Source organism: Leucopleurus acutus, assembly GCF_964270905.1.
Source record: "Leucopleurus acutus genome assembly, chromosome: 12".
Taxonomy (NCBI): Eukaryota; Metazoa; Chordata; class Mammalia; order Artiodactyla; family Delphinidae; genus Leucopleurus; species Leucopleurus acutus.
In genome coordinates, this window is record NC_139154.1 from 33,966,810 (window position 1) to 33,992,704 (window position 25,895).

Below are 25,895 nucleotides of genomic sequence, written 5' to 3' on the forward strand. Positions count from 1 at the left end.
ATCAGTGCCACAGCTACAAAATATACCGAGCAGCTTGTTAATTTTATAAATGGAAAAAAGGTAAAGACAGTGTTGGTTTTTTAAAAAGTCACAATTTTATAAAAAATGGTTTCTTACATTCAGCTGGGAACCATTTCACTCTCATACATACACCCACACACCCCACTCACCCCCCACTCGCCTTATATCAGATTGCAGAAGTGTTAACTATAATATAAGAATATTATGACTAGTTAAAAGACAGCAAATACCACAAGGTACAAGTTCAAGTATTAGTGTAACAGGTGTCTGCGTAACAAACATCCTTAGAAAAAAAGATACGATTTGTCACAGGTCTGGTTGATTGCTCTCAAAGCTTACAAGTTATCTCAGTTAAAATGTGTTCGCTGGTGAGCACATTTCAGTACTTAGCAGGGGAAAGAAGCTTTTAAAAGGAAATCAGAATTCAACCTGATGGTTTCTATCCTTCACACAGTAGATGCAGACCATACTGAAGCACTAGATCAAGCAGTAACATGGGTAAGTAAGTACCAATCAGTCGTGTGGGGAGAAAGCCCCAGGCCAGCACATCGCGCCCAAACCATCTCCTGTGCACTCTTGGCCACTAGTGTTTGAGAAGAGGCGACCATAACTTTCTTATTCTGAAGTAGTTCAGGCTTTCTGAATGGCGAATGTTTTAAGAGGATGGTGACAGTATTGATACATGAAGATACTTCAGAAACACACAAAAACTGCCCAGCTATCTAGGGTCCTAAAACAGTTGGCAGAATTCTGTAGATTCATTGAGCTACAATTTGTAACCCTCACTATAAGCTAGGTTGTTTTAATTCTAGACATTAGAGATTCTTAACAATTTAGAATTAAGAAACCTTATCCCTAGATTTAGCAGTGTAATTCCCTTCTTCTGCTACAAGTTCTAGGTAATACCTAGAAACAGAACCCACATTTTGGAGACAATGTATATACATTGGTTTTTTCTCCCTTTGTCTTCAAGGCAAAAGAAATAAATCTATTCTGTGTTCCAGTTATCCTCACAAGAAACTGCTAAACGCCTCATTATGTTTGCTGGATCATTACAGTGTTTAAAAAAAAACTGAGCATCTCCCTAATCAGTGCCGTTCCCAATATAAAAAGTTAATTTACAAAAATGTAAATACTCATAACCTAATCCAGCTGTAGTTTCTGCTTTTGCATCAGAGGTTGAAGGATATCTTAAAGATCAAAAAAACTAAAACCTGAAAACCTCAAAATAAGTGAGATTCACCTTACCTCTTCAGAAGGAAAAGGGCCTGACCACACAAGTATTACATATGCAAAGGAAGTCCAAACACATGACCGGCATCTGCTGTGAAGTCACTTCCTTTTTTTCTCCCAAATCTTCACAAAAACTGCAGTGATTTGAGGTCAAATCTATAAAAATATTCTGCACACGGAAGTCAGAGCGCTCGGGACGCGGTCCTGAACTAGCACTCGGTTTCCTTGCTGTTAATGCGGTTCTGACGCTGCAGCTTAAAGGACGAGGCCTTTTCACTTCTGGTGACCGGATGGTCCGTGAGGTCCTCGAACGACTTGGCAGCTGCGCTGCTATTTGGGAAGGGGTCCTTCTCGAAGCCGTCCTCGTCGGCGTGCGAATCCGTGCTGGGGTCCTCCTGGATGGTGTCCATCCGCTGGTGGTCCAGCTTTGGGGCCACAGGCACCAAAGGCGCGGGGGGCACCGCAGGGGCAGGCTGCGGGGGCTGCAGGCGGCCCGGGGTCGGGGGCGCGGGAAAGGGCTTGATGACGCGAACCGACGCGGAATCCATGCTGCTCAGCATCTCGACGTTCTGGAAAGACACGGAGTAGGTGCACCCCAGGTCCCACAGTCCCAGCCTCACCTGGCAGATGGCCGCGCCCATCGGCGCCCTGATCCCCACGCTGGGGAAGGCACCCCAAGAAGCGACTCGAGCGGTTAGCATTCAAGTCCTGACACGCCGCCGTTTGAAGACCCAAAGGAGACTCATGAGAAACAACGCTGTCAGGATCCCAAGACAGGAAAAGCTCTCTCAGTGTTAAACTAAGCCCGTGCTGAACAGCTGACCACTCAGGGCTGACCATCCAAGCGACTAGCAAACGTTCACTGTCACTGTCATGAGAACTGACCTTAGCATCCAACCTAGATCCCTCCTGCTACCCCAGCACCTTCCTGCCAGAGACGGCGCCGCTGGAAAGGCTGGTGGCTCTTGCTGGGGAGGCCAGTGAAGGTCTCTGCTTAGCAGGCCTCAAAATACAACCGAGAACGACTCGTGAGAGATACTTACACTGGGGTGGAACAGAGACAGCGATTCAAACTGCTTGTCCAGTTTCTTATCCTAGAAAGAAGAGCAGAGCAGCGTCACTCCTGCGAACAGCTCCGTTCAGCGCCCCTTCCTCATGAGCCCCTCCTACTGTCCGGGGAAGAACGAACTCAGAGCTGGAGGTGTACAAAGTGGAAGCAGGTCGCGCAGAGGAGGAGGAACTTTGCAGCCATGCTTTAAGGGTTCTGCCCAAGTGTTTGCTCTGCACGTCAAAGAAATGTGTTTTTTGGCGTTAAGTAAGAAAACAGGCAAGGTTTAAGTGCTGGTGTCTGAGGCCCCGCCCTGGGTAGGAACGAGGGCGGCTCCGTGCGGCCAGCGCTGGCCTCCCAGCGACCCAGCCCACCAGAGCCTCGTCACTCCTCCCGGCCGTGTCCAGGGTCACTGTGGCCCCAGCTCTTGGCGGCGCCAGGCCTTGAGTCCTGACACACACTCTGCAGAAGGCTGGACACGTGGTCTGCCCTCGGTCCCTGCCCAGGGCCTGGCTTCCAGCCTGGCCGCCCTGAACGGCCGCTGAGGTCAGAGACAAGCCACTGCCCGCCCTCCCGTCGGCAGCCCTGCGCAGAAATCGAGCGTCAGGCCTCTCGGTCCACAGTCGTAACTCTCGCCGTAAACCATGCAGGTCTGACTCTCAGGTAAAAGCGACCGTAATGGACGGCACCGTCGCCCATCTGTCAAAGCCTCCACCGCGTCCCCTTTAATAACACCGCTCCGCTTTCGCAGGGCTCCTCCTGGCGTCCGGCAGGCTCGCCGCCCGAGAGAAGAGCCGTTCAGTGAGAGCGCAGCCGAGGGAAGGCACGGGGCTGTGAAGACCCGAGAGCTCGCTGGGCCGGAGCATCCCACGTGCTCGCGGGAGGGCCCCGCGCAGGCCTGGAAGCCTGGCTCTGACGTCCTCATCTACACAGCAGACAAATCCTCCTTTTCCCACAGAAGCAAGGAGAACGGATCTATAAGAAAATTTCTGGAGAAAGAAATTTTCGGGAAAACAGGACCAGGCCGCCCAGAGAAGCCTCTCGAGCCCCTGAAGCCCTCCCCGTGACAGCACAGGGATAAAATCGTGTTTCTGTGGACAGCAGAAGGGTCTGACTTAGGCGAGTCAAGCTGCCCGTAGGTCTTTCCTACCCACTCAGCACCCGTTTCAAAATCAAACTTCATAAAGTGCCTGGAGTTTCTCAAAGCCCTATTCAACTGTTAACTGTTCCTCATTTTGAACAATAAAGAAGACGGCTCCCTCTCCTCATGTGGAAGCATCTGAGCGAGCACCCCAGACGACGCTGCCAAGACTGCAGACCTGATGGGGCAGCAGGTCTGGAATGCTGCTGTTTGGCATCTGCTCTGCCACAGCAAAGTCAGCCTGGGTGCGCTCGTTTAGAAGCTTCACTCCTCAGAGGTCCTGGACAAGCCCAGTTAACCAGTCTCCTGTGCTTAGAAGTATAAAACTCAGAAATTATACATGAGAGCAAAACATCCGTGCACAAAATATGTAATTTTTTTTAGAGACCATTAGTTAATCTTTTTACAAAAAATGCTTTCCCAGGGATAGCACCAAAAATGTCATTGGAAACAGCAGGTCAGATTTTTCTAAGAACAAATTTTTATCTTTTCCGAAGATAACATGGTTCGAGTTGCTCAAAATTTTAATAAAATGTTTCATTACTTAAAAACTGGTGACTTACCACACAATGGACCAGAATGCTGAAAGGAATCCAAAATATCAAGGAGAAAACCAGGACGGAGCCTACGATGTTGTCTGCTAAAAACTTCCCTGTGAACAATTCCAAACAGTGAATGTCTTGACCAAGTACTTTAGAAATTGAAAATGCAACGTTCTTAGAGTACTATCACGTGTCAAACGGCACAGACTGCTGGCGGGATATAACAACTGAGCTGGTACCGAGAAGCATTTCTGTGCCACCTGCTCTACACCCAGCTGTCCCCCCACACACGGGAGCTCTCCCCAGAATGGACCCATGTGCTTGTGGAGAACAGATCACATCACAGGAGGGCCCACACAGTCCCCGGAGGGACAGTGCAGGAGACTCATCCTGGAGGAGGCTCCTACTAGGAACAATGCTTGCGAGGACAACGCTGATGTTGTCTGGATACTGTTGTTTTTGTGACTAAACCCTAAATTATGAGCCCTAGAGGACACAGTGCATCCTTGCTTCTGCAAAGTCTGAGGCCCACTTTTAAATAAATGACTCTTATATCAAGCAGGATTCAGCTTTGCAATCTATAGGACTGAAGGACACTTATGCTGTCACATGTTCATTTTTTAGTAAAGAAGCCAGTATTTTTACTTCCCTTGTTTTAAAATTCGTGCATCCATGCTACACAGGGGCAGACCTATAATGTGTCCACTTTGTTTTAGCCAACGAAGTCGTTTCAGAACAAAAGTGGTAACTATTTCCATCTTCTATTGCACGATTAGGGCCTATCAGTCTGAAACCACACTTTTCTAACGTCATCAGTGAAATCAGCTCAGTTCCAAGCAACCACCCACCTGGGGAAACACGTACCGAAAGTATTGATGCTCAGCTTGTCAATGAACTCCCAGAACCGCTCAATGACATCCTGCACTCGCTTCTCACATTTGCCCTGTGAACAGAAAGCACCCGTCATTACCCCAGCGGCCATGCATTTAGAAGGAACATGGCTTCCTTCAAGTCAAACACATAATTAACACGAAAAGGGCTCCACTGAAACCAAACGGCCAGGAGAGCCATCTCTGACACACTGGAATGGGTACCTAAGAAGGTAGCATTCTCTGTCACTGACACTCCACACTCAGTCCATTTTTATAAGTGGATTTAGAATTACCAGAAGACAAAACTCAAGGAAACCAGTTTGTTAAAGATGGGCCAATTCCAGTAAGGACTGCACTGATCTCACACACACACTGCCAGAGAAGCCTCTCGAGCCCCTGAAGCCCTCCCCGTGACAGTGCAGGAATAAAATCGTGTTTCTGTGGACAGCAGAAGGGTCTGACATAGGCGAGTCAAGCTGCCCGTAGGTCTTTCCTGCCCACTCGGCACCCATTTCAAAATCAGAGCTTGCAATCCTGCAGAATTAGTGACGTTTATAATTAGCCCAGAAAACCAAGTAAGTAGGACTCCCTGCCTCAAACTCAGCTTTACCACAAAGTCCCCCAGGTCCTGCCCAGTCTCCTGAGAGCACCTGGTCCTCCGAGGTCACACGCACAGTACGTAACTAGACTCTCACACAAGGACAACGGATAGACGTGAGCATCTGTGCTCTGATTCCCTTCCATTTGCAAAACCCAGCATTTACAAAATAAAAACTTCACATCTGGCTGTTAGAGAAAAAGCTGCAGATAAATAAATACTCACATTCATGTCACAAAATCCTACTGTACAGGGCTTTCCCTTCCTCAAAAATAAGTTCTTCTGTTCGGCATCGACATAGGGCAGGCAGCGGCCCGAGGGGTCCCTGCAGCACACCTTGCACGAGTTGTCGGTTTCTGAAACAGAGCAGAGCCTCTTAGACACGCGCTCTCCTCCTGCCTGTCCCCCTCTTACCCCGCTCCCGCAGGGAAGGAATCGCACTCATTTTTTATTCCAACAGCGAATATGATCCTGGTTTCACACCCCTCCCCTCCCCTCCCCTCCCCCTGCCAAGGAGTAACTCCTGAGTTCAGGCTCCTCAGCCCTCAGAGAGGTAAAGCAAAAGGTAAAAACGATTTACACAGAAAAGTTTCCTTTAAGAGATTAAAAGGCAGATTCTCTCTACTTCAAACCCTTCATAATGCTAAACGATTCCCTTCGTCCCAGCGTTATTACACTGCGGGTTTCAATCCTTGGCTTCTCAGTTTCCAGCACACTCTGGAAAGCCAAGGCTGCAGCGAGAGCCAAGCCACTGTGACAGAACTGCCAGCCTCGAGTGCAGATCTGAGTGACCCACCAGCGACGGGAGCACCGCAGCCTAAGCACGACCTCTCCCCTCCATGGACACCACCCTCCGACAGCACATGGGGTATTTGGCACACGTACAAACGGCAGGAATGTCCAAAAGGTCAACAGGCCGTATAACTCGGGACAATCTTTACTTGACCTCTTAGGAAAAACTGAAACCAGCCAGAACACAAAAACAAGCAAAACCACTTTAAAGGGAAAACAAAAACCTTCTCCTCATTCATTCACATATCAGCATTTCCTGAGCACTTACTATGTGTGCTTCCAGGGCACCCCAAGCCTCTTGCCGCTCACTGAACAAATCATCTGACGTTGACTGTGTGTTACCTTTATTTACATGTTATTCCACCTGGAAGAGCCGCGTGCTCCACTGTGTGGATGCTAAGTGCCCATCCCAGGGGTTCTGACTTCTGGGATTTTTGTTGTGAAAGCAGCAGAACTCTCTCCGATGGAGGGCGGGGAGCTCAGAGCCCAGCCAGTCCCTCAGGCCCTTCCTCAGACCCAAGGGTTCCAAAAACAGTGTGGAAATCTGAGGACAAGGGTCCCAGAGGCCGTGGCTGAGAGGCCCCTGCCCCAGGCGTCTGGCAGGGAGCGGCAGCGGCTGGCCCAGCAGACGTCCCGACAGAGGGGGGACCCGGGCCTGGGCCGCACTGGGTGGGTCCTGGGCCGCACCAGAGCTCGAGGCCAGCGGGAGGAGGAGTGAGGACAGACCTCCAGCCACCCGCCCTTCCGCAGTCCCCTCTGGCCTCGCCGCCGAGTGGCCTCACGGTCTGAAAACACAGCCACGAGGGAGATGGACAGGACGGCTTCCGGAGACGACCGTGGAAGGAGCGGGACCCGGAGGCAGCGGTCCATCTGCGCACACCACCCGCTGCTCCTGCCCTCGCCCCGCTGCAAGGATGGGCAGGGCCACGTGCTCACCATTACACGCGCAGGACTCCAGCCTCTGCTCCCGCTCGCAGAAGGGCACACACTTGCCATCTTTACACTTGCCGAGATCCAAGCACACCGTGTCGTCGGCAGCATCACCAGGAGGGGGGCACTCACTGCTGTTACCTGCAGCACGCAAAGGGCACACGGGCCGCCCTGAGTCACGTGGCCCAGTTCCACGGGGCGGCCCGTGTCCCGGCAGCCGGGGAGCACCGAGGCCTGGCCATGCCGGGCACCAAGCTGCCCACTCCTCCCAGCGTCCACCCGGCTCCCGCGGCCTCGCCTCCGTCACTACTTACACGTGCCAAGCATTCTGCTTTTACCTTTATATTGTGAAACATAACATACATACAAAAGAATGTATATACAAAAGAGATCTCTACTACTAGCACCAATAAAACACCTGTGTGCCCTCCCTCGACTAAGACGCAAACTCCCTAGGAAGGCACAGGACCATCCCCAAGCCACACGCCCGCTCCAATGGCCACCCTTCAATGTACTCCATTTCTCCCTCACCTCAGAACCTGACTGTATGCGCTCAGCACCCACAAGGTTCTTGTCTCCACTCTCTAAGGAGGACTGGCTGCTTCTCACCCTTCAGAGTTTCTCTCCAAGACCTCCTTGCTCAGCCTTTCTCAGCCATCCCCGAGGACCCTGCCTAAGCTGGTGGCCCCTCACCCCCGCCATGCTCTGTCACTCCACGGGCTCCTCCCCCTTCACAGCACGTGTTTTACAATTTACATCTATTCGATTACCTGTGGTTATTTTCTGTTTCTTACCACCAGACTGGTAAGCTCCATGACAGCAGAGCCCAAAACTATTAATGAATCAGTGATGTCCAATCCCTGTCACACTGTAGGTAAGCCACAGGTATTTCTTAAATGAATCAATGATTCGTAAGGACAAAGAAAAGCCAACCAAGGATGTTAAATTCGAGAGAAAGGGTGGAACGAATGACTCATTCTGGAAAATGAGAAGCACGAGCAGTTGAAAGCCAACACTAAAAGGGAAGGGAAAGACCACAGGCCGGGCCTCTCAACTGAGGAATGGAACCAGTCAAAAGATTCGGACTCAAAGTGCTGTGAACTTAAAGGAATCTGCCCTATTTCCTACAAAAGTAGCCTTTCATTAACTACCTAACACACATGAGACACTTGCTTAGGCTGCTACCTGTGCCTCTGGTTTTATAAAACCCGTTACGGGTGCTGGGCATTTCAGAGTGCCAACAAGACTGTCTTATAGCAAACTCACTGCCACTGAAAGCAAACTCTGGAAAAAGTACAGCAAGTTCAGGGAAGGTTTATGTTCTGTACTGTCACCATATTTTTAGTATGTTATGCTGCCCTCAGCAGAGACATAAAAAATGCTTTAGAATATCTGTTGAACATCTGTTCTTAAAAGATTAAAATCAGAGTGTAAAACGCACAGGAAAATAATTAAAAACACAGCATCACCTATTTAACATGGTACTCCAAGTGGAGCATGCATGAAGATCCGCCAGCGGATGCGGCAACAGAGGGCTGGGCCCTGCCCCGAGCGGCCAGTTGCAGGAGGCCCAGGGAGGGGACCAAGCATTTCCATTTCTAACAAGAGCCCAGGTGATGCTGCTGCTGCTACTTTGTATAAAATACCAAGGGAACAAAAGGCCATTTGAAAAGGAATCTCTTTTTTTCAAATTGTTTTACTTACACTTATTTAAAGAAAACATCTTTCTATTATTACAATAAAGACAAACACTGAGCACAGCTAGAAAGTGGTTTTTTGGGGGTTTTTTTTGGGTTTTTTTGCGGTATGCGGGCCTCTCACTGTTGTGGCCCCTCCCGTTGCGGAGCACAGGCTCTGGACGCGCAGGCTCAGCGGCCACGGCTCACGGGCCCAGCCGCTCTGCGGCACGTGGGATCTTCCCAGACCGGGGCACGAACCCATGTCCCCTGCATCGGCAGGCGGACTGTCAACCACCGCGCCACCAGGGAAGCCCCTAGAAAGTGTTTTTTAAAGACTAATTGAGATATTCAGGCTCTTGACATTTGCCAAACTTATGTGACGCTGACAGATCTCAGAATGTAAGAATCATGAGTAACATCTCATAAAATGCACATGTAAGAGCCGAAGGAAAAATCAAAATGAGATAAAACCTCGCATCCACTAGGATGGCTACAATCAAAAAGACGGGAATTCCCTGATGGTCCAGTGGTTGGGACTCCACGCTTCCACTGCAGAGGGCACGGGTTCAATCCCTGGGTTGGGGAACTGAGATCCCACATGCCGTGTGGTGCGGCCAAAAAATAAAAAAAGACAGTAAGAAGTATTGGTGAGGATGTGGAGAAACTGGAACCTTCACACATGCTGGTGGGAACGTAAAATGGGCAGCCACTTGGAAAACAGCCTGGCAGTTCTTCAAAGGATTAAACAGTTACCGCATGACCCAGCAATTCAACAAAAGGATATATATATAGGAGAAATAAAAACGTAAGTCCACACAAAAACTTGCACACAGGGACTTCCCTGGTGGCACAGTGGTCAAGTATCTGCCTACCAGTGCAGGGGACACGGGTTCGAGCCCTGGTCCGGGAGGATTCCACATGCCGCGGAGCAACTAAGCCCATGCGTCGCAACTACTGAGCCTGCGCTCCAGAGCCCGCGAGCCACAACTACTGAGCGCACGTGCCACAACTACTGAAGCCTGTGCACCTAGAGCCTGTGCTCTGCAATGAGAAGCCCGCGCACCACAACGAAGAGTAGCCCCCGCTCACCACAACTAGAGAAAGCCCGCGCACAACAAAGACCCAATGCAGCCAAAACTTTAATTAACTAATTAAAAATTGGGTGGGTTCATTAAAAAAAAAACTTGCACACAAATCTGCATAGTATCATTATTCATAGCAGCCAAAAAACAGCAACAATCCAAAATTCATCAATTGATGAATGAATAAAAAATGTGATATATCCATACAATGGAATATTATTCAGCAATTAAAATAAATGAAGGACTGATTCATGCTACAACATGGATAAACCTTGAAAACATTATTCTGAGGGAAAGAAGCGCACATATTGTATGATTCCATTTATATGAAACATCCAGGTTAGGCAAATCCAGAGAGACAGAAAGTAGATTAGTGGCTCTCTGGAGCTGGGATGATGAGGGGACTCGAAATGGGGGCTGAAGGATGCGGATTTCTTTTTGAGGTGATGAAAACGGACTGGTAGGTGGATGCACAAATGTGAGTATACTAGAAACCACTGAACTTACACTTTAAATGGGCAGGTGGTATTATATGTTAATTGTATCTCAATAAAGCTGCTACAAAAATCAAACCAAGCAACCAAAGGGCACAGAAATTAGAAAAATACAAGATGGGATAGATACACCAGACAAACAGGCACAAGAACAACAAACAGGCAGCAGACTGAATATTAACAAGTTAAAACAGTATATGTGTAACGGATTCACTTTGCTATACACCTGTAACTAACACAACACTGTAAGTCAACTATACTCCAATACAAATTAAAAAAAAAAATTTTAAAGAAATCACAAGGGTCAAAAAGGAGCATTACATACCGATGAAGGAATAGCAGATCAAGAAGATGTAGAGAATATGTCCAATCATGTACCTAATAATATAGCTTGGAGATTTTTTAAAGGAACAACTAACTACAGGTAATAAGAACTACAGGTAATATTGATAATCAATACAATCTCAAACTTAGCTCCAGATAAAGTCCTAAATGTGAAAGGTAAAATTATGAAGCTACAGAAGCAGCTGTGGAAAATATCTTTGTAACTATCCACAACTCAAAAAAATAAACACACAAACAAAATGACAGCTTTGATTCAAGTGAAAGATTTCAGTTCCAAAAAGGACAACAGATAGGAGGAAGGCATATGCAATGTTTAAACCAAATGGATTATCATAAAAGAACTCCTCCAAATCAATAATAGCAAAAATGAAATGCAATTTTTAAAAATGGACCAAATAAATGAACTAGTTATTCACAAAAGGAGAAATCTAAATAGCTAACAAATATAAAGAGATGTTCAAGAAAAATGTAAATAAGAAATCACTTTATACTCATCAGATCAGCAAAAAAAACAAGACAGCTAGATAATACAGTGTGTCAGCAAGGACATCAGAGTACAGGAACCTGGACCACTGACGGGGGCACTGACAAAACCCGTTACTGCTGTTCTAGAGAACGCTGGAGTGCCTCCCTCCACGACTAAGCAATTCCACTCCTCTGTATGCACCCACTCCTCCATATGCACTCAGCAAGCTCTCAGAGCTCCCAAAGTAGATGTGTAAGGGTGTTCGGTGTAGTCCTATCTGTAGTATTAGGAGATAAAGGCAATCCAAGCAGCTACTGCTTGGCGAACAGATTAAGTAAAATATAGTCAATCACAAAACTAACCACTCAGCAAGTGCCCAAAACAATGAACTAGATACAAAGATACAGATACACAGACAGAAATACAGAGCAATAGAAAACAGAATTGTAAAAAACATGGTATTGAGTTTAAAAAATGATCTAAGGTAGAGTATCACTTTGGCACGTTAAAAACACACATATACAGAAGATAAACACACTATCTTTCAAGGATATACACCTATCTAGGCAAATATTAGACACGTTAAAGCAGATGCCTATGAGGGAAAGGAGAATGCAAGTGAATAAAAGGGAATAAACAACGAAGAGAAATAATCACGGGCCTTGCACAGACCAATGACAAGTGTGCTGAGATCAACTCAACTCTGCACATGAGGTTAACAAAAAGAAAGGGCTGTATTCATCTGAATGAAACACAATCTTGCTTTCCAACACACACATACCTGCTTGAGCAAATTATTCCAAGAGAACCGACGGGAGGACATACCTGTGCAGTAAGACACGCCTTTGCACGTAGCATTAATGGCCTCTTGGCACTTCTTCTGGGCCGTCTCGAACTGACAGTTTTTACAGCAAGGACTGTTCCTATCACTACAGAGGAAGAGCAGACAGTCCAAGTCAAAGAACAGCCCCACAGCACAGACTACGGTCATGCCACAGGGCCCTGAAATGGCAGGGCAGGGGCTCCTGGCTGGATCACCCACTCCTGCACAGACTCCCAGGTGCTAGCACCACCTGCACATGGTCCATCTGCCCTTCCTGATGCAGACTCACGCAGCACAGTGGTCCAAAGTGACCCATCTTTAAAACATCTTGGTGTCCTTGGTTTTCATTAACTTAATACAGTAATTAAAAAAAAAAAAAAAGGACTTCCCTGGTGGTCCAGTGGTTAAGACTCCACACTCCCAACACAGGGGGCATGGGTTCGATCCCTGGTCAGGGAACTAAGATCCTACATGCCGCATGGCGCAGCCAAAAACTTAAAAAAACAAAACAAAAAATACTCAAGCCCACAAGGCAACAGTGGTCAAGAAACTAGTCAGCCCTATCAGTATTTACAGTGTTAATAAGCACCATATTCCGTTAAATCTGTGACCATAAATCAAAGTTTTCCCCCTACTTCTAAGCCAGGCACTGGACGTTAAAAATGGAAATTTAAGTACCTTCTAACTTGTAACCTGCTTCCTCCACAGTTTCTGGGATTAAACAGTATTCTTCAACACTATTGACAGTATAGATACACAATAATTAATTTATGTCCCAGGATTGTCATTTTGATTGTTTCCCATATTTTGTTATTATGAAAGGATGTAGCCATGAACATCCCTGCTAAATCATCTCTGTACATCTCTGTTTCCTTAGAAAAGATTCTTTGTACTATGGCATCGCTACAGCAGAGAGGATGCAAGATGGAGGATTTGTGATACAATGTCACATTGCTTTCCAGAAAACATTTTTCTCGCTATAAAGGGCAGAAGGGGTAAACACACACTTGCCAGGCCCTCTGATGATTCTAGAGCCCCGCGCTTTCAGCCCGCTGTTGTGAGGACCCCTGTCAGGCGCCCAACTCCACCCCGCGCCACGCTCCTCACCTGCACTGGACGCCCGGCCTCAGCATGCAGTCACTGTTGCAGCAGGTGTCATTGTTCAGGTACATGATGCCGGGGTCACACTCCTCCCCCTCGTCCACCCTGGAGTTCCCGCACACTTTGTTGCTGCGTTCTTGAAAACACTCCTGGGCCTTACTTTCAATGGTCTTATAGATGGACTGTTTACTGCAGTTTGAAAACATCTTAAGAGAAAAGAGGCCACATAGGACCCAAAATAACATAAAAATTCATTCCCAGGTGGTGTTTGTGCTTCTTTTCCAGGGACGAACTTTAACACAAAAGCCACAATCAGAACCACCTTGAAGGTATGTCAGGTTCACTGTCGCCTCTAAATGTCATTTGTATGGAATTGAATCATGGCCCTCTGCAAGATGCTAAAAAGGTGACATGAACGTGGTTAAGAGCCTAAAATTCTTCACAGGAAAGTAAGCTACACGAATGCTGAGACCAAACACCCCAGCCAGCCTAGCACGAGCAGAGAGTCACCAGACTCTGAGCCACCCCAGGCGCAGGCACAGGCCCCGCTGCAGGGACACTGAGAACAGGGCACAGGCGGCCATCTTCCTAGATGTAACGATCCAGGCCTGCAAAACAGGGTCTGCTCTGGTTTACCTCTTCATCTTTCCCTGAATATTTACATCAATGATCCATGTTTAAAGTGTTTAAATAGTTGAGCTTAGTAAGAGGCATGTTATTACATATAGTCTATTAAAAGATTAAATTTCAAATTATTACCTAAACGTTTTCATGAGTCCCCAAGATCTTAAGTTTCTTTGAGTTTCTACAGTTGAGCAGCATCTCAAAGGAAGCCTGAACCCTAGCTTGCCCACTTGGTGTCCAGAAACATGAAAATGACCTTCTAAATCTGGGCATTTCTACCTGGAGCTCTAAAATGGAGTCCATTTCCCAAACCATCTGAAATTATCAAGAGAAGCGGAACAAGACTTGGGTAAAACTCAGCACGGCTACTTGTAGAGGTAGGGCCGCCACGGTTTGCAAACGGCTACAATGGCTTCACTTTCAACCCAGACAAGGGCCAGGAGACCCCTGAGGAGCAGAGAGCACAGGACCCTTATGAAATAGTATAACATATACACTGGTCTCTGGCCCCAGTTCCTGGCACAGAGCTCCCGAAGCCCCTGTAATTTCCTGGGTCAAAATGGGAGTGTCTTTTGTTGTAACCAGCTGACTTGGAGTGGGCTCCTTGGTGGCTCCTGGATGGGGGCTGGTCACCAAAATGACCAAGCCGCCATGAGAAGCTTGGAATTTTCAGCCCCGCCTTCCATTCTCTTTCGAAGGGACAAGGGCTTAAAACGGAGCTAATGGCCGATCGTGCCTATGCGATGAAGCCTCCATAAAATCCCCAAAGTACAGGGTTCAGAGAGCTTACGGTTGGTGGACACGGGGGTGCTGGGAGAGGGGTGCACTCAGAGGCAGGGCAGCTCCACGCCCCTTCCCACACACCTCGCCCTATGCATCTCTTCCAGCTCGATGGTCATCTGTATCCTTGATCACAGCCGTTTATCATAAACTGGCAAACGTGTTTCCCTGAGTTCTACGAGCTGCTCTAGGAAATTAACTGAACCCAAGGAGAGGGTCATTGGAACCCCCAATCTATAGCCAGTTGCTTAGAAGCACAGGCGATGACCTGGGCTTCTGAGTGGCATCTGGGGATGTGAGGGGGGGAGCACAGCATCAGGGCACTCTTATGGGACTGAGCCCTTAACCTTTGGCATCTGATGCTATCTCCAGGAAGAGAGTGTCAGAACTGACTTAAACCCAGCTGGCGTTGCAGGAAACAGCTTGGTGCAAAGTAAAACCTCCACGTTTGGTGACCAGAAGGGTCAGAAGTGAAGTGGGCTCTATGAACAGTGAAGTAGACACACAGGAAGAAACACACAATAGGGAAGAACTGTGTAGGTTTTCCCTACACAGGAAGAGAAAACTGAATTGATTTTCCTTCGCGACCCTCCAAAGGTGGCTGTGGCCACTGAATCAGATACAAAAGGATTACTCTCCGAAAGACACTGAAGACCCCATCTCCCTAAACGGAAACACTAATTGGATTTTTTTTAAAGCATAGTAAAGACATTTTTAAGGGCCTGGTTATTTCAGTCTAGACCTCGGGCAGTTGTATTTTGCTGCGTTTATTCACCAGCACCGCATACTCATGAGCTCAATTCTACCAGTTCATTATGGGAGGCCAGGTCCTTATGAATTCAAATTCACACTGAACTAATTAAGATCTCTTTGCTAATTTATCAGAGTCACACCCCTAAGCAGCTGGACCCCCGGAAAGAGCTGAGGGAAAAGTGACCACTTCACTCTCGCTTCTGTTGCCTCCGCACTCCCCGAAGACCTCTGAGCCCTCTCTCTGTATCCTTACCACACCCCCTTCTCCTCCCACCAATAAACTCTAAGAGGTTACAATCCCTAATGCCGTCTGCTCACAGCAGAGCATGTGGCTTGATACTTCTCAGTGGCTTGTCTGGTGTAAGGTGCCAGGTCCTGTCTTTCTAGGTTGAGGAAGCACCTTATTTTTGTCCTGGAGCCTTGTTTACCTAGTTAAAAACATTTTAAGGAATTAATTTTAATTAAGGAATTAAAATGTGGACTAGAAGATGCTCAGTATCTTTTTACAAGGAGATTGCTACTTGGGTAAACCAAACTATTAAAGAAAATACACTTGGGACAAAATAAATAAATGGATAAAGTGTTCTTCGCTGATAGACTAGCAGCTCCAGGATAAATAAATGGCTCTGCCCAGTCTCCATTCTCATTAGCGAGTTCCTACAGGGCTGTTCCAAGAGCCCATCGGGGAAGTCTCCCTTAGGAAGAACTTATAACAGGAAGCGTGAGCACCACGCATGCTCACGTGAACAGTCTGCAAAGTAAAACATTTTACCCCAAAGTACTGATGCCATCCTCATGACCAAGAAGCAGTGACTAACAACTAGAGCTGCACTGTCTCGTACGGCAGCCACTGGCCATATGTGATTATTTAAATTTCTTTTTCCTCACCACATATTTCACACTTTTTATTACAGAAACGTTCAAGCATCTGTAAAGTGGACAGAATGGATTCATGAATGCTCACATGGCCCCTCACCAGCTTCAGCAATTATCAACTCATGGCTTCGTGACTCACCTATATCCTCACCATTTTCCCTCTGTTCCCACACTGTTTTTTGTTGTTGTTGTTTGGGTTTTTTGCAGCTTTATTAAGGCATATTTTACATATCACAAAATTTACCAGTTTCAATTGTACAATTCAGTGATTTCTAGTAATTTTACCAAGCGATGAAACCATCACCATAAATCAGTTTTAGAACATTTCATCACCTCAGTAAGGTCCCTCAGATCCTTTTACAGGTAATGCCCATTCCCACCTCCAGCCCCAGGCAACCACTACTGAATTTAAATAAAACAGAATTTAAAATTCAGTTCCTTGGTCTCTCCAGCCACATTTCAAGTGCTTACTGGCCACATGGGGCTAGTGACTACTGTATTGGGTACAGCAGATAGTGTTCCCCCATCACAGAACCTTCCAGTGAACAGTGCCGAACTATAATGTACATCATTAGAAAGAGAGAGACAACCTCTGAAAAAAGGAGAAAAATTCAATAGGGTATGTGATACAATGGAAGAACAGGCAAAACAGGTAGCTCCTCAGGCACAGGTTGTCCAGTGGAGGAAAAATAAAGCATAACAAGCAAAGAAAGAGAGGAATGGACTTTGCACCTAACAGCCAAAGAAAACAAGATGCAACAAACAAAAAACATGACAAAAAAAACATGAGACCAGAATTTTAAAAGGCAGGGTCAGGGCCAGGGAAACGCAAAAGTAATCCTTTCCTCTAGCTCCTAGTCAGGCTTTAAAAGCGGAGTCAGGACAAATAACTTGACACTTCCTTCCCGATTAGATGCAGATGGTTAGCCCATCCCCCAGCCCACTTAAATTCTGCACAAAACCACAATATTTTCCTCATGATGCCTCATGCTGCTCAACTTCAAGTAAGAGGAAGAAGGCCCAGACAGACATCTATGAACACTTTCAGTTCAGGCTCTACGAGTTAGTCACAGCCACTCTTAGCAAAGTCTCTGAAGCTGTTTACCATGTCCCAAGTCAATGAGTATTGTGTACTCCATCAGACACCCTCAAAAATCGTTCCTCTAAAAAAACAAAAATCGTTCCTCTATTTACCTAACAAGTATTTATGATGTACCAGCTACCCTGAACAGGCACTGGAGACAGAACCGGTAACCAGAAAGGCAAGGAAGGGCCCTACCCACAGGACGCTTACATATGGCAAATTACTATTTTTTTGCAAAGGTTTATTAAAACGTGCAAATTGTGAAGCAGTGTAGGGTTAATATGAATGACAAACCTGTAAATTAAATGAAGTTTTTAATTGAAAGCCTGAGCCCACCAGATCCTGCAAACTAGGACTCCAGTGCAAGCCATTATTTTAAGTAATTAATTTTCCACACAGCCCAAACCAACACATGATCATCTTTTTTTTTTTTTTTACATGATCATCTTTGACAACAAACAGTCCAGAGGAGCAGATTTAGATGGACCATGTTTCACTCTTAATACACACAACCAAGTTTCAAGGTACTTCGTAATCTGCCGTTCCATCCCTAGAATGGAAAGCTTTTCTGAGCTCTCATTATAATTAAACACAGCCTCTTTCTTTCCTAACCACATAAAAAAAGCTCCAAAAGATACATACCTTATTGTTCTCGTGATCGCCACTCACAGCTATGGGATACATAACATACTTTCCTCCCTGGTCCTCATTTGGGGCACATTCTGCTAGACCATCTGGATCGTGTTCTGCTCCAAAATTGTGCCCCAATTCATGAGTTGTAACGAGGTCAGCTTCCTGAAGGATCATGCAGAGCAAAGATTATTTCCTAATAGCCAACCATCAAGTGCTCTGGCCAGTTGGGCCCTGCTGTCTTAGATGTTGGACTATGACTTCTTCTATCAATTACAGAAATTAAACAGAATTCATGGGATTTTATTTAATATTGCAAGTAGTATTATAAGGATGAATTTAAATCAGTGTAAGAAAACATAACTTAAAAGATACACTGGAACACTCTTACTGAGGCACCAAACATTGGCCATTCCAAACACTGCCTGGCACCAGTAAACCCAATAGCTAACAGTCAATCACCCAACCTCCCGCCCCTCACCCCAATCACACTCCTGTTAAGATCTAACTATTGCGGGGGAGGGGGTGGGTGGAAATAAGACAACTGAAGAACAACAAAACAATGTTCCTTATCCCAGTGACTGAATTCATGTCCAATGACAATCTTAATGACCTAGAGGATTTTATTTATCAGAATCCAGTTAAAGGGCTGCACTGAACCGATGAGATCACCAGAGGATTTCTACCTGAATGTAACAATGAATTTGGCCAGTAAAGCTAAAAATGTTCCCGTATTTAACTGCAAAAAATAACAAATTTATTTACTGATTTTTTTCCTAAGGGGGGGGGAAATCACTCCATAGAATCTGAAAAAATTTGTATGTATTTTGCAAGACATGGGAATTTTTTTTAAGACAGAGTCCCAATTCTGAAACCCGTGTGTTGAAGATTACCAAGTGTTTATATTAAAATGGTAGTAAAGAAAACTTTGCATTTTAGCAAAAAAGTACTCAAATCCTAAAGGTGCAATATGGAGAAGTGATTCCACACTGTGCTTTGGAAAAATTCATTAGTGGATTCTCTAACAGACTGACACTTTAAAAACATCGAAGCAATTTATTTTTTGTTCTGTGTGTCTTATAATAGAAAAATTCTGGAAGACCAAGGAAAACATGTCATGAAATCAAACCATTGATGATGCTGTGATACCAAAAAGGTAAAGGAGTACCATAAGAAACAATTTTGGAAATTAAAAAGTTTCCAAAAACTGCTTAGTATATTTTTCTTCTCTCATCCCATTTCACTTTTTTTAAATCAACCAAAGTCCATAATTTATATTAGGGTTCACTCTGTGTTGCACTTTCTATGGGTTTTGACAAACACATAATGTCTTATATCCATCATTAAAGTATACAGAGTAGTTTCAACACCTGAAAAAATCCTCTGTGCTCCACCTATGCATCCCTCCCCACCTGGGGAAGCAACCACTGGCAACCACTGATTCCTTTCCTGCATCCGTGGTTTTGCCTTTTGCGGAATATCATATAGATGGAATCAAACAGATTGGCTTCTTTTACTTCGTAATATACATTTACAGTTCCTCCATGTCTTTTTATGGCTTGATAGCGCTTTTTCTTTCTTTCTTTTTTAAAGTGCTGAATAGTATTGCATTGTCTGGATATAACAGTTTGTTTATCCAGTCACCTACTGAAAGGCATCTTGGCTGCTTCCAAGTCTTGGCAATCACTAATAAAGCTGTTATAAACATCGGTGTGCAGGTTTTTGTGAGGGCTCCTTTGAGTAAACACTAAGGAATATGGTTGCTGGATCCTATGGTAATACCAGAGTAAGTTCAGTTTTATGAGAAACTGCCCAACACCTTCCTAAGTGACTGCACCATTTTGCATTTCCACAATCAAGTGTGAGAATTCACGTCGCTCCACATCCTCGCTAGCATTTGGTGTTACCAGTATTTTGGATTTTAGCCATTCTAATAGTTGTGTAATGGTATCTGCTTGTTGTTTTTTTGTTTGTTTGTTTGCTTTTGTTTTTGTTTTTTGCGGTACGCGGGCCTCTCACTGTTGTGGCCTCTCCCGTTGCGGAGCACAGGCTCCGGACGCGCAGGCTCAGCGGCCATGGCTCACGGGCCCAGCCGCTCCACGGCATGTGGGATCTTCCCAGACCGGGGCACGAACCCGTGTCCCCTGCATCGGCAGGCGGACTCTCAACCACTGCGCCACCAGGGAAGCCCTGCTTGTTGTTTTGATTTGCAATTCCCTAACAGCATATAATGTTGAGCATCTTTTCATATGCTTATCTGCCATCTGTATATCTTCTTTGGTGAGGTGAGGTGTGTATTAAGATCTCTGGCCAATTTTTAAGTGGAGTTGTTCGGTTCTTTATTGTTGAGTTTTTAGTATATTCCTTATATATTTTGGATAGCAGTCCTTTAACAGGAGCTGTAGATGAAGGGCGCCAGAAGTGATGTCTTTAGGGAAAACAATAATCCCGACTTGTCTCAAAAGAAATTTGACAGCTAACAATTATTTTCTTCTTTATACTTTTTATTTTCATATTTCCCACTAAAAGCATACATCTTTTTAGGCAGAAACAAAAAACAGTATGTATAGCTTTTAAAAAAGATACCTAAATAAATATGTAATAGCTCAGGTCCTACTACAATAAAGTCAAAATCTACACTTTAAAAAATTAAAGAACATACCTTTGTAAGGATGGTTTTACCATAATTTTTTGTGCTGGTCAAACCACTATTCAAATAGATATTTTTCTTTCCAGTTGGACTATAATAAGCTACAGGAAAAAGGAAACAGAAACAAACTGCGTGTTCAATACAGAATTATAATATAATCCAATCACCTTGCTATCCCCACATATTCATACAACAAATGGAAAACTTACCCTTTGGGCAAACACCTCCATGACTGTTTGCTCTGGGAGAACCAACATAAGCTAATCCAAGAGTTCCCATATCAAAATCTTGGTAGGTGAAAAGATGTGCTAGGCAGACTTTAGATGCTTCTTCAGCTATATCAAAGCTAAATTGCTTTTAAAAAAACAAAGTACTCTTAATTAGATTAACAGTTACATCAGACTAAAAGATATATCAACTTAATATTCCAGAATACTACCATACTTTATGATTGCAATTTTTTTTACATTTTTTTAATTGAAGTGTAGTTGATAGACAGTATTATATAAGTTACAGATATAGTAATTCACAATTTTTAAAGCTTACACTCCATTTATAGTTATTATAGAATATTGACTATATTTCCCATGTTGTACAATATATCCTTGTAGCTTATCTTACACATAACAGTTTGCACCTCTTATCCCCTACCCCTATCTGCCCCTCCCACCCCCCCCAACTGGTAACCACTAATTTGTTCTATCTGTGAGTCTGTTTCTTTTCTGCCACATTCACTAGTTTGTTGCATTTTTTATTTATTTGTTTGTTTGTTTGTTTCTTGGCCGCACTGGGCGGCATGCGGGACGTTAGTTCCCCGATCAGGGATGGAACCCGTGCCCCCTGCAGTGGGAGCGCCAAGTCCTAACCACTGGATCGCCAGGGAAGTCCCTTGTTGTACTTTTTAGATTCCATATATAAGTGATATCATATAGTATTTGTCTTTCTCTTATTTCACTTAGCATAACACCCTCCAAGTCCAACCATGTTGTTGCAGATGGCGAAGTGTCATTCTTTTTTTATGGCTGAGTAGTATTCCTGTGTGTGTGTGTGTGTGTGTGTGTGTGTGTGTGTGTGTGTGTGTGTGTGTGTGTGTGTGTGTGTGTGTGTCTATATATATACGTCACATCTTCTTTATCCCTTCATCTACTGATGGACACTCAGGCTGCTTCCATATCTTGGTAACTGTAAAAAATGCTATGAACATTGAGATGCCTGTATCTTTTCAAATTAGTATTTGTTTCTTTGGTCGATTGCAGTTTTTCACCAGCAATCACAAAACTGTGTGGTATAGTGCTCCTTACCAATGGTGCTCACTCATCTACACAGATGAGAAGCAGACTGTCCTGGGGAGGGTGCAAAAGGGAAAGAGCCTGGAGCTTTTTATAGCATTTCGGAACTAGGAGGGTTGATGTGAACACATGCAGTTCAGCACCGGGGACACTCCGATTCTGCAAGGTGCAGGGCTTTGAGACTTCTTCCAGAGGATCTCAGCACCTCATACCAAAACAAATCCCTCTAAAGGACTTCAAGGATTCTATTGGTTTTGTAGGGGTTTTAAAGTTTGCTTTGGTTTTACAATGTATAGGAGTTATAAACTTATAGGAAAACATATATACCTAGTTTTATGTTACTAAAATTAAGATAAAAATTCATTCAAGTCAACACTGGTGCTTTGGGTTTTTTTTTTCTTAAAAGGGGTCCACATATTACTTTATTTTTTTCATTTTTTAATTTTTTGGCCACACCACACGGCCTGCAGGACGCCAGTTCCAGACCAGGGACTGAACGCAGGTCCCCGCAGTGAAAGCACCAAGTCCGAACCACTGGACCGCCAGGGAATTCCCCAGAACAGGTCCACATGTTACTTTAAAAACCTCTACCATAACAGTCAGAGACTCCAACTTAAAAAGACTGATTTTTTTAATGCTTAAAATGAGTGGTCGGAAAGCCCCATATAAGGAATGAGGTGTTCCCGGGAGCTGTCTCCCTAGCCACATAGGGATTTTGATAGTTCCATGATAATAGGCTTAGGCTCTGGGACACTCTTAGGAGCCTTAGGGAAGAGAACTGGAGAGGAGCATCTGCAGAGGCAAGTCATTCCCTTTTGTTCCTCCCCCGGTGTGAGTTGTCTGGAGGCCCACAGAAAAGCAGAGGTGGGATCGTTCAGCTGTCCTAGATGTCTGGAGATCTGGCCACTTGCTTTTGGCTTTGTCATCACTAGTTGTGTAACTAAACGTAGACAAGTCATTTAACCTTGCTGTTAATGGGCTGAATTGTGTCCGCCTCCAAAATTCATAGGTCGAAGTCCTAAGTCCTAGCAGCTCACAATGTGACTGTATCTGGAGACAGAGCCTTCCTTTAAAGAGATGATGGAGGTAAAATGAGGTCATGCAGGTAGGCCGAACCCAAAATGTCTGGTGCCCTTACACACACAAAGGGAAGACCATGTGAGGACACAGAGAGAAGACAGCCACCTACAAGCCAAGCAGACAGAACTCAGAAGAAGCTAACCTTGCCAACACCTTGACCTCAGACTTCCAGCCTCCAGAACCGTGAGAAGATAAACTTCTATTGTTCAAGCTGCCCGCTCTGTGGGGCTTTATTACTGGCAGCCCTAACAGACTAGCACACTTGGCTGAGTCTCCTTAGAAGAGTAATGGTGCGATCTCAGACCCACGTTAGATAAGGTGTGTCAGAGTATTACACAGATACAGCACTCTATGGATCTCAACCTGATAATATCCTTTAATTCCATTCAAGCTTTGAAAACTTGATTTCGCTTTGGCCTTGTTGAGACTCTAACCAGAGAACCCAGATAAGCCACACTGTGCCTGGACCAACCCTAGAACCTATCAGATAAATAAAGATGTTGTTTTAAGCTGCCAAATTTGCAGTGATTTGTTACAGCAGCCATAGGAAACTAACACATTAACAACACAGCGAAAGATAAACACTATCACTTCACAGGTGGTCATTTTACAACAAAGCAATAGGAAACACAGACAGAAACTGAGATCATGTGACAAAAAGGATAAATCATATCTTGTCAAGGCAAGAATCCATATGACATAGAATGTTTATGTTATCTTTAAATTTGTTACCAGAATAAAAACACAAAAATTTTAAATTTCCATAGAGAATTTTCAGATCTCCAAGTTACACTTCTACCATCTAATACATTTTCATACCATTTGGTAATTACTGACCTAAAAGATCTACTGATAAGCTTCAAAGAGACCTGAACTAACAAAATGGTGTGTAAAAAATCTGTAAGTTGGGTATCCATCTGTTTTCTAAAGGCCTATTACTTCACTAGATTCGCAGAGATATTACGGTTAAGAAGCATTGCTTTGTAGCATTTCTTGCTTTCAGTTCTGCCCACCTTGCTGTCTGCCCTGTTACAGGGGATAAGGTCACTGTTGGATCAGCTGGGGTGGGCTGCCCCTGGTTTTCAGTCACCTTTCCTAAGATGCCCCTTCATTAATACAGACATGACCCACGTTTTTAGGAATCAGAAAATGGTGTTAAATAGTATCACTTTCAGGGTTCCATGACCTACCTCTAGCAGCATCTTCACGTCCCAAGCATCCTTTTCTTCATTTGGGTAACTTTTTGCCATATTGAAGTGCTTTTCACCAGGTCTTACCTCTTGTGGAGACTTGAGAATGCGAATCTATACTTAAAGAGATAAAATACTTAGAACACTTCAGAAAAAAATCACAAGACTGAAATAATACGTCATTGTTTCAGCTATTCAAAAAAAGACCATCTACCATTCTTTAAAAAAAAAAGTTTTAGAGTCAAAATTCCATAAAATTCTTCAGCTCTAATATCTAATGTTTAATTTAAAAACAAACTGAGAAGCAAATGGTATGGAAAACACATATGTCAAAGAATGACTTATACATTTATAAATGTACTCCTAAAATTTTATTTCCTCTATATAGTTAGAAAAAATGAAAACCTAGGTTCCATGAGCCTAAAATAATTTATTCCAACTACAGTCATTGATTCAGAGATACAGAACAATAAGATGTGCAGCACCGCACACCACAGGAGTAAGAGTACAAAAAATAAGGGCTTTTCCTTACACATACAGTACAAATTCATATTAATCCTAATTTTTTAAAAAAGGAACAAAGGTTTCTCTCCAAAGGAGATGAAATGTATAGGTTGGAAAATCTGGCAAAGGAACAGAGCCATGCTCAGCTCATTGTGTCCGGTATCTCTTCCAGATCTGCCTGCCTACAGAGGGGATACTGGGGTCTGCTCTGCCACCATGTGGTAAGCTCACTAGGGCGGCTCTGCAGCTTTGGCGGTGGGTGATCAAGATCAATTCTGCGATGAACCAGGTGAGGGCCCACTGTGACAGCATATCTAAACCACAGCCTCCAACCCACCTATCATCTTTAAAGAAACGGGTTTTTTAATCTCCTATCACACCTAATTTTTTCAATTGTTTCCAAATTTTAAAGCAAAAAGGAGCTTTATTTATTGGTCTTCTAAAACTCAAACATGATGCAGCTATTTTAAACAAGTGAGACAACTTTATTGTACCACAATGGAATAATCACCAACATATTCATGAAATGAAAAAGCAAGGTGCAAGAGTACAACATACCACGAATATGTCAAATACACACATATACAAACACATGCTATGCATGCATAAAATATCTCTGGAAAGATATGGATGAAACTAGTGACACGGATGTCTCTGGGGAAAGGAACTGGTTTGACAATGGGTAGAGGTTGAGGAGACTTACTTTTCACTGGCTTTTGTACCGTGTATATATTACCTATTCAAATAATAACTTAAAAAAGAAAATGCAAAACAGTAAAAGAATGGAAAAGGGGAAAATAATTCTCTTAGTTTTCTACAAGTACTATAAAAGTTCAGCATTTATAAGTATGATTTCAAATGCTTTTTTCTTTTTATTCTCTAAATTCTAACCTACAGAACCTATAAGAATATGTCTAGTTTAGTACAAAGAGCCTGGAAAAGATAGAGACAATAATTTCCTTAATTTACATGTCAAAATATCTGTCCAAAGCAATACCCAATTTCAGAAGTCTTGTTAATCAGTCTTATCAATTTGGAACAATTTTTACTATGTGATATAATTAGGATGACATTAATACATCATTGCTGGACATACTCTATTGACAGATAAGAACTCAGGAGATTTTTGGGAAAAGAGATCTAATGGTTCTGTATGTATAAATGCCTTGCAAATGTACATAGTATTTTTAAGTAAATTTTCTAAGCATTCAAGAATACGTGCTAGAATTCTAACTAAAGACATTTAGCATAATCATAGAAAACTAAAG

General features: G+C 44.2%; 1 protein-coding gene across 2 annotated transcripts in view; it reads right to left on the reverse strand.

Annotated features, from left to right (window-relative positions):
* Positions 1–53: 53 nt before the first annotated feature.
* Positions 54–25,895, reverse strand: part of ADAM17 (ADAM metallopeptidase domain 17) — a 52,010-nt gene continuing 26,168 nt past the window's right edge. Inside the window, exons 8-19 of one of the 2 annotated variants that reach the window (XM_082851586.1) lie at positions 24,124–24,237; positions 20,774–20,918; positions 20,577–20,665; positions 17,927–18,079; positions 13,174–13,373; positions 12,069–12,172; positions 7,184–7,318; positions 5,681–5,811; positions 4,850–4,928; positions 4,007–4,095; positions 2,298–2,348; positions 54–1,823 (exon numbers count right to left, since the gene is read on the reverse strand). In XM_082851586.1, coding sequence (XP_082707712.1) covers positions 1,464–1,823; positions 2,298–2,348; positions 4,007–4,095; positions 4,850–4,928; positions 5,681–5,811; positions 7,184–7,318; positions 12,069–12,172; positions 13,174–13,373; positions 17,927–18,079; positions 20,577–20,665; positions 20,774–20,918; positions 24,124–24,237 — 1,650 coding nt within the window. In that variant the 3' untranslated portion in view covers positions 54–1,463. Of the gene's footprint in view, positions 1,824–2,297; positions 2,349–4,006; positions 4,096–4,849; positions 4,929–5,680; positions 5,812–7,183; positions 7,319–12,068; positions 12,173–13,173; positions 13,374–17,926; positions 18,080–20,576; positions 20,666–20,773; positions 20,919–24,123; positions 24,243–25,895 lie in introns of both variants that reach the window. The other variant, XM_082851587.1, reaches the window with a different exon arrangement.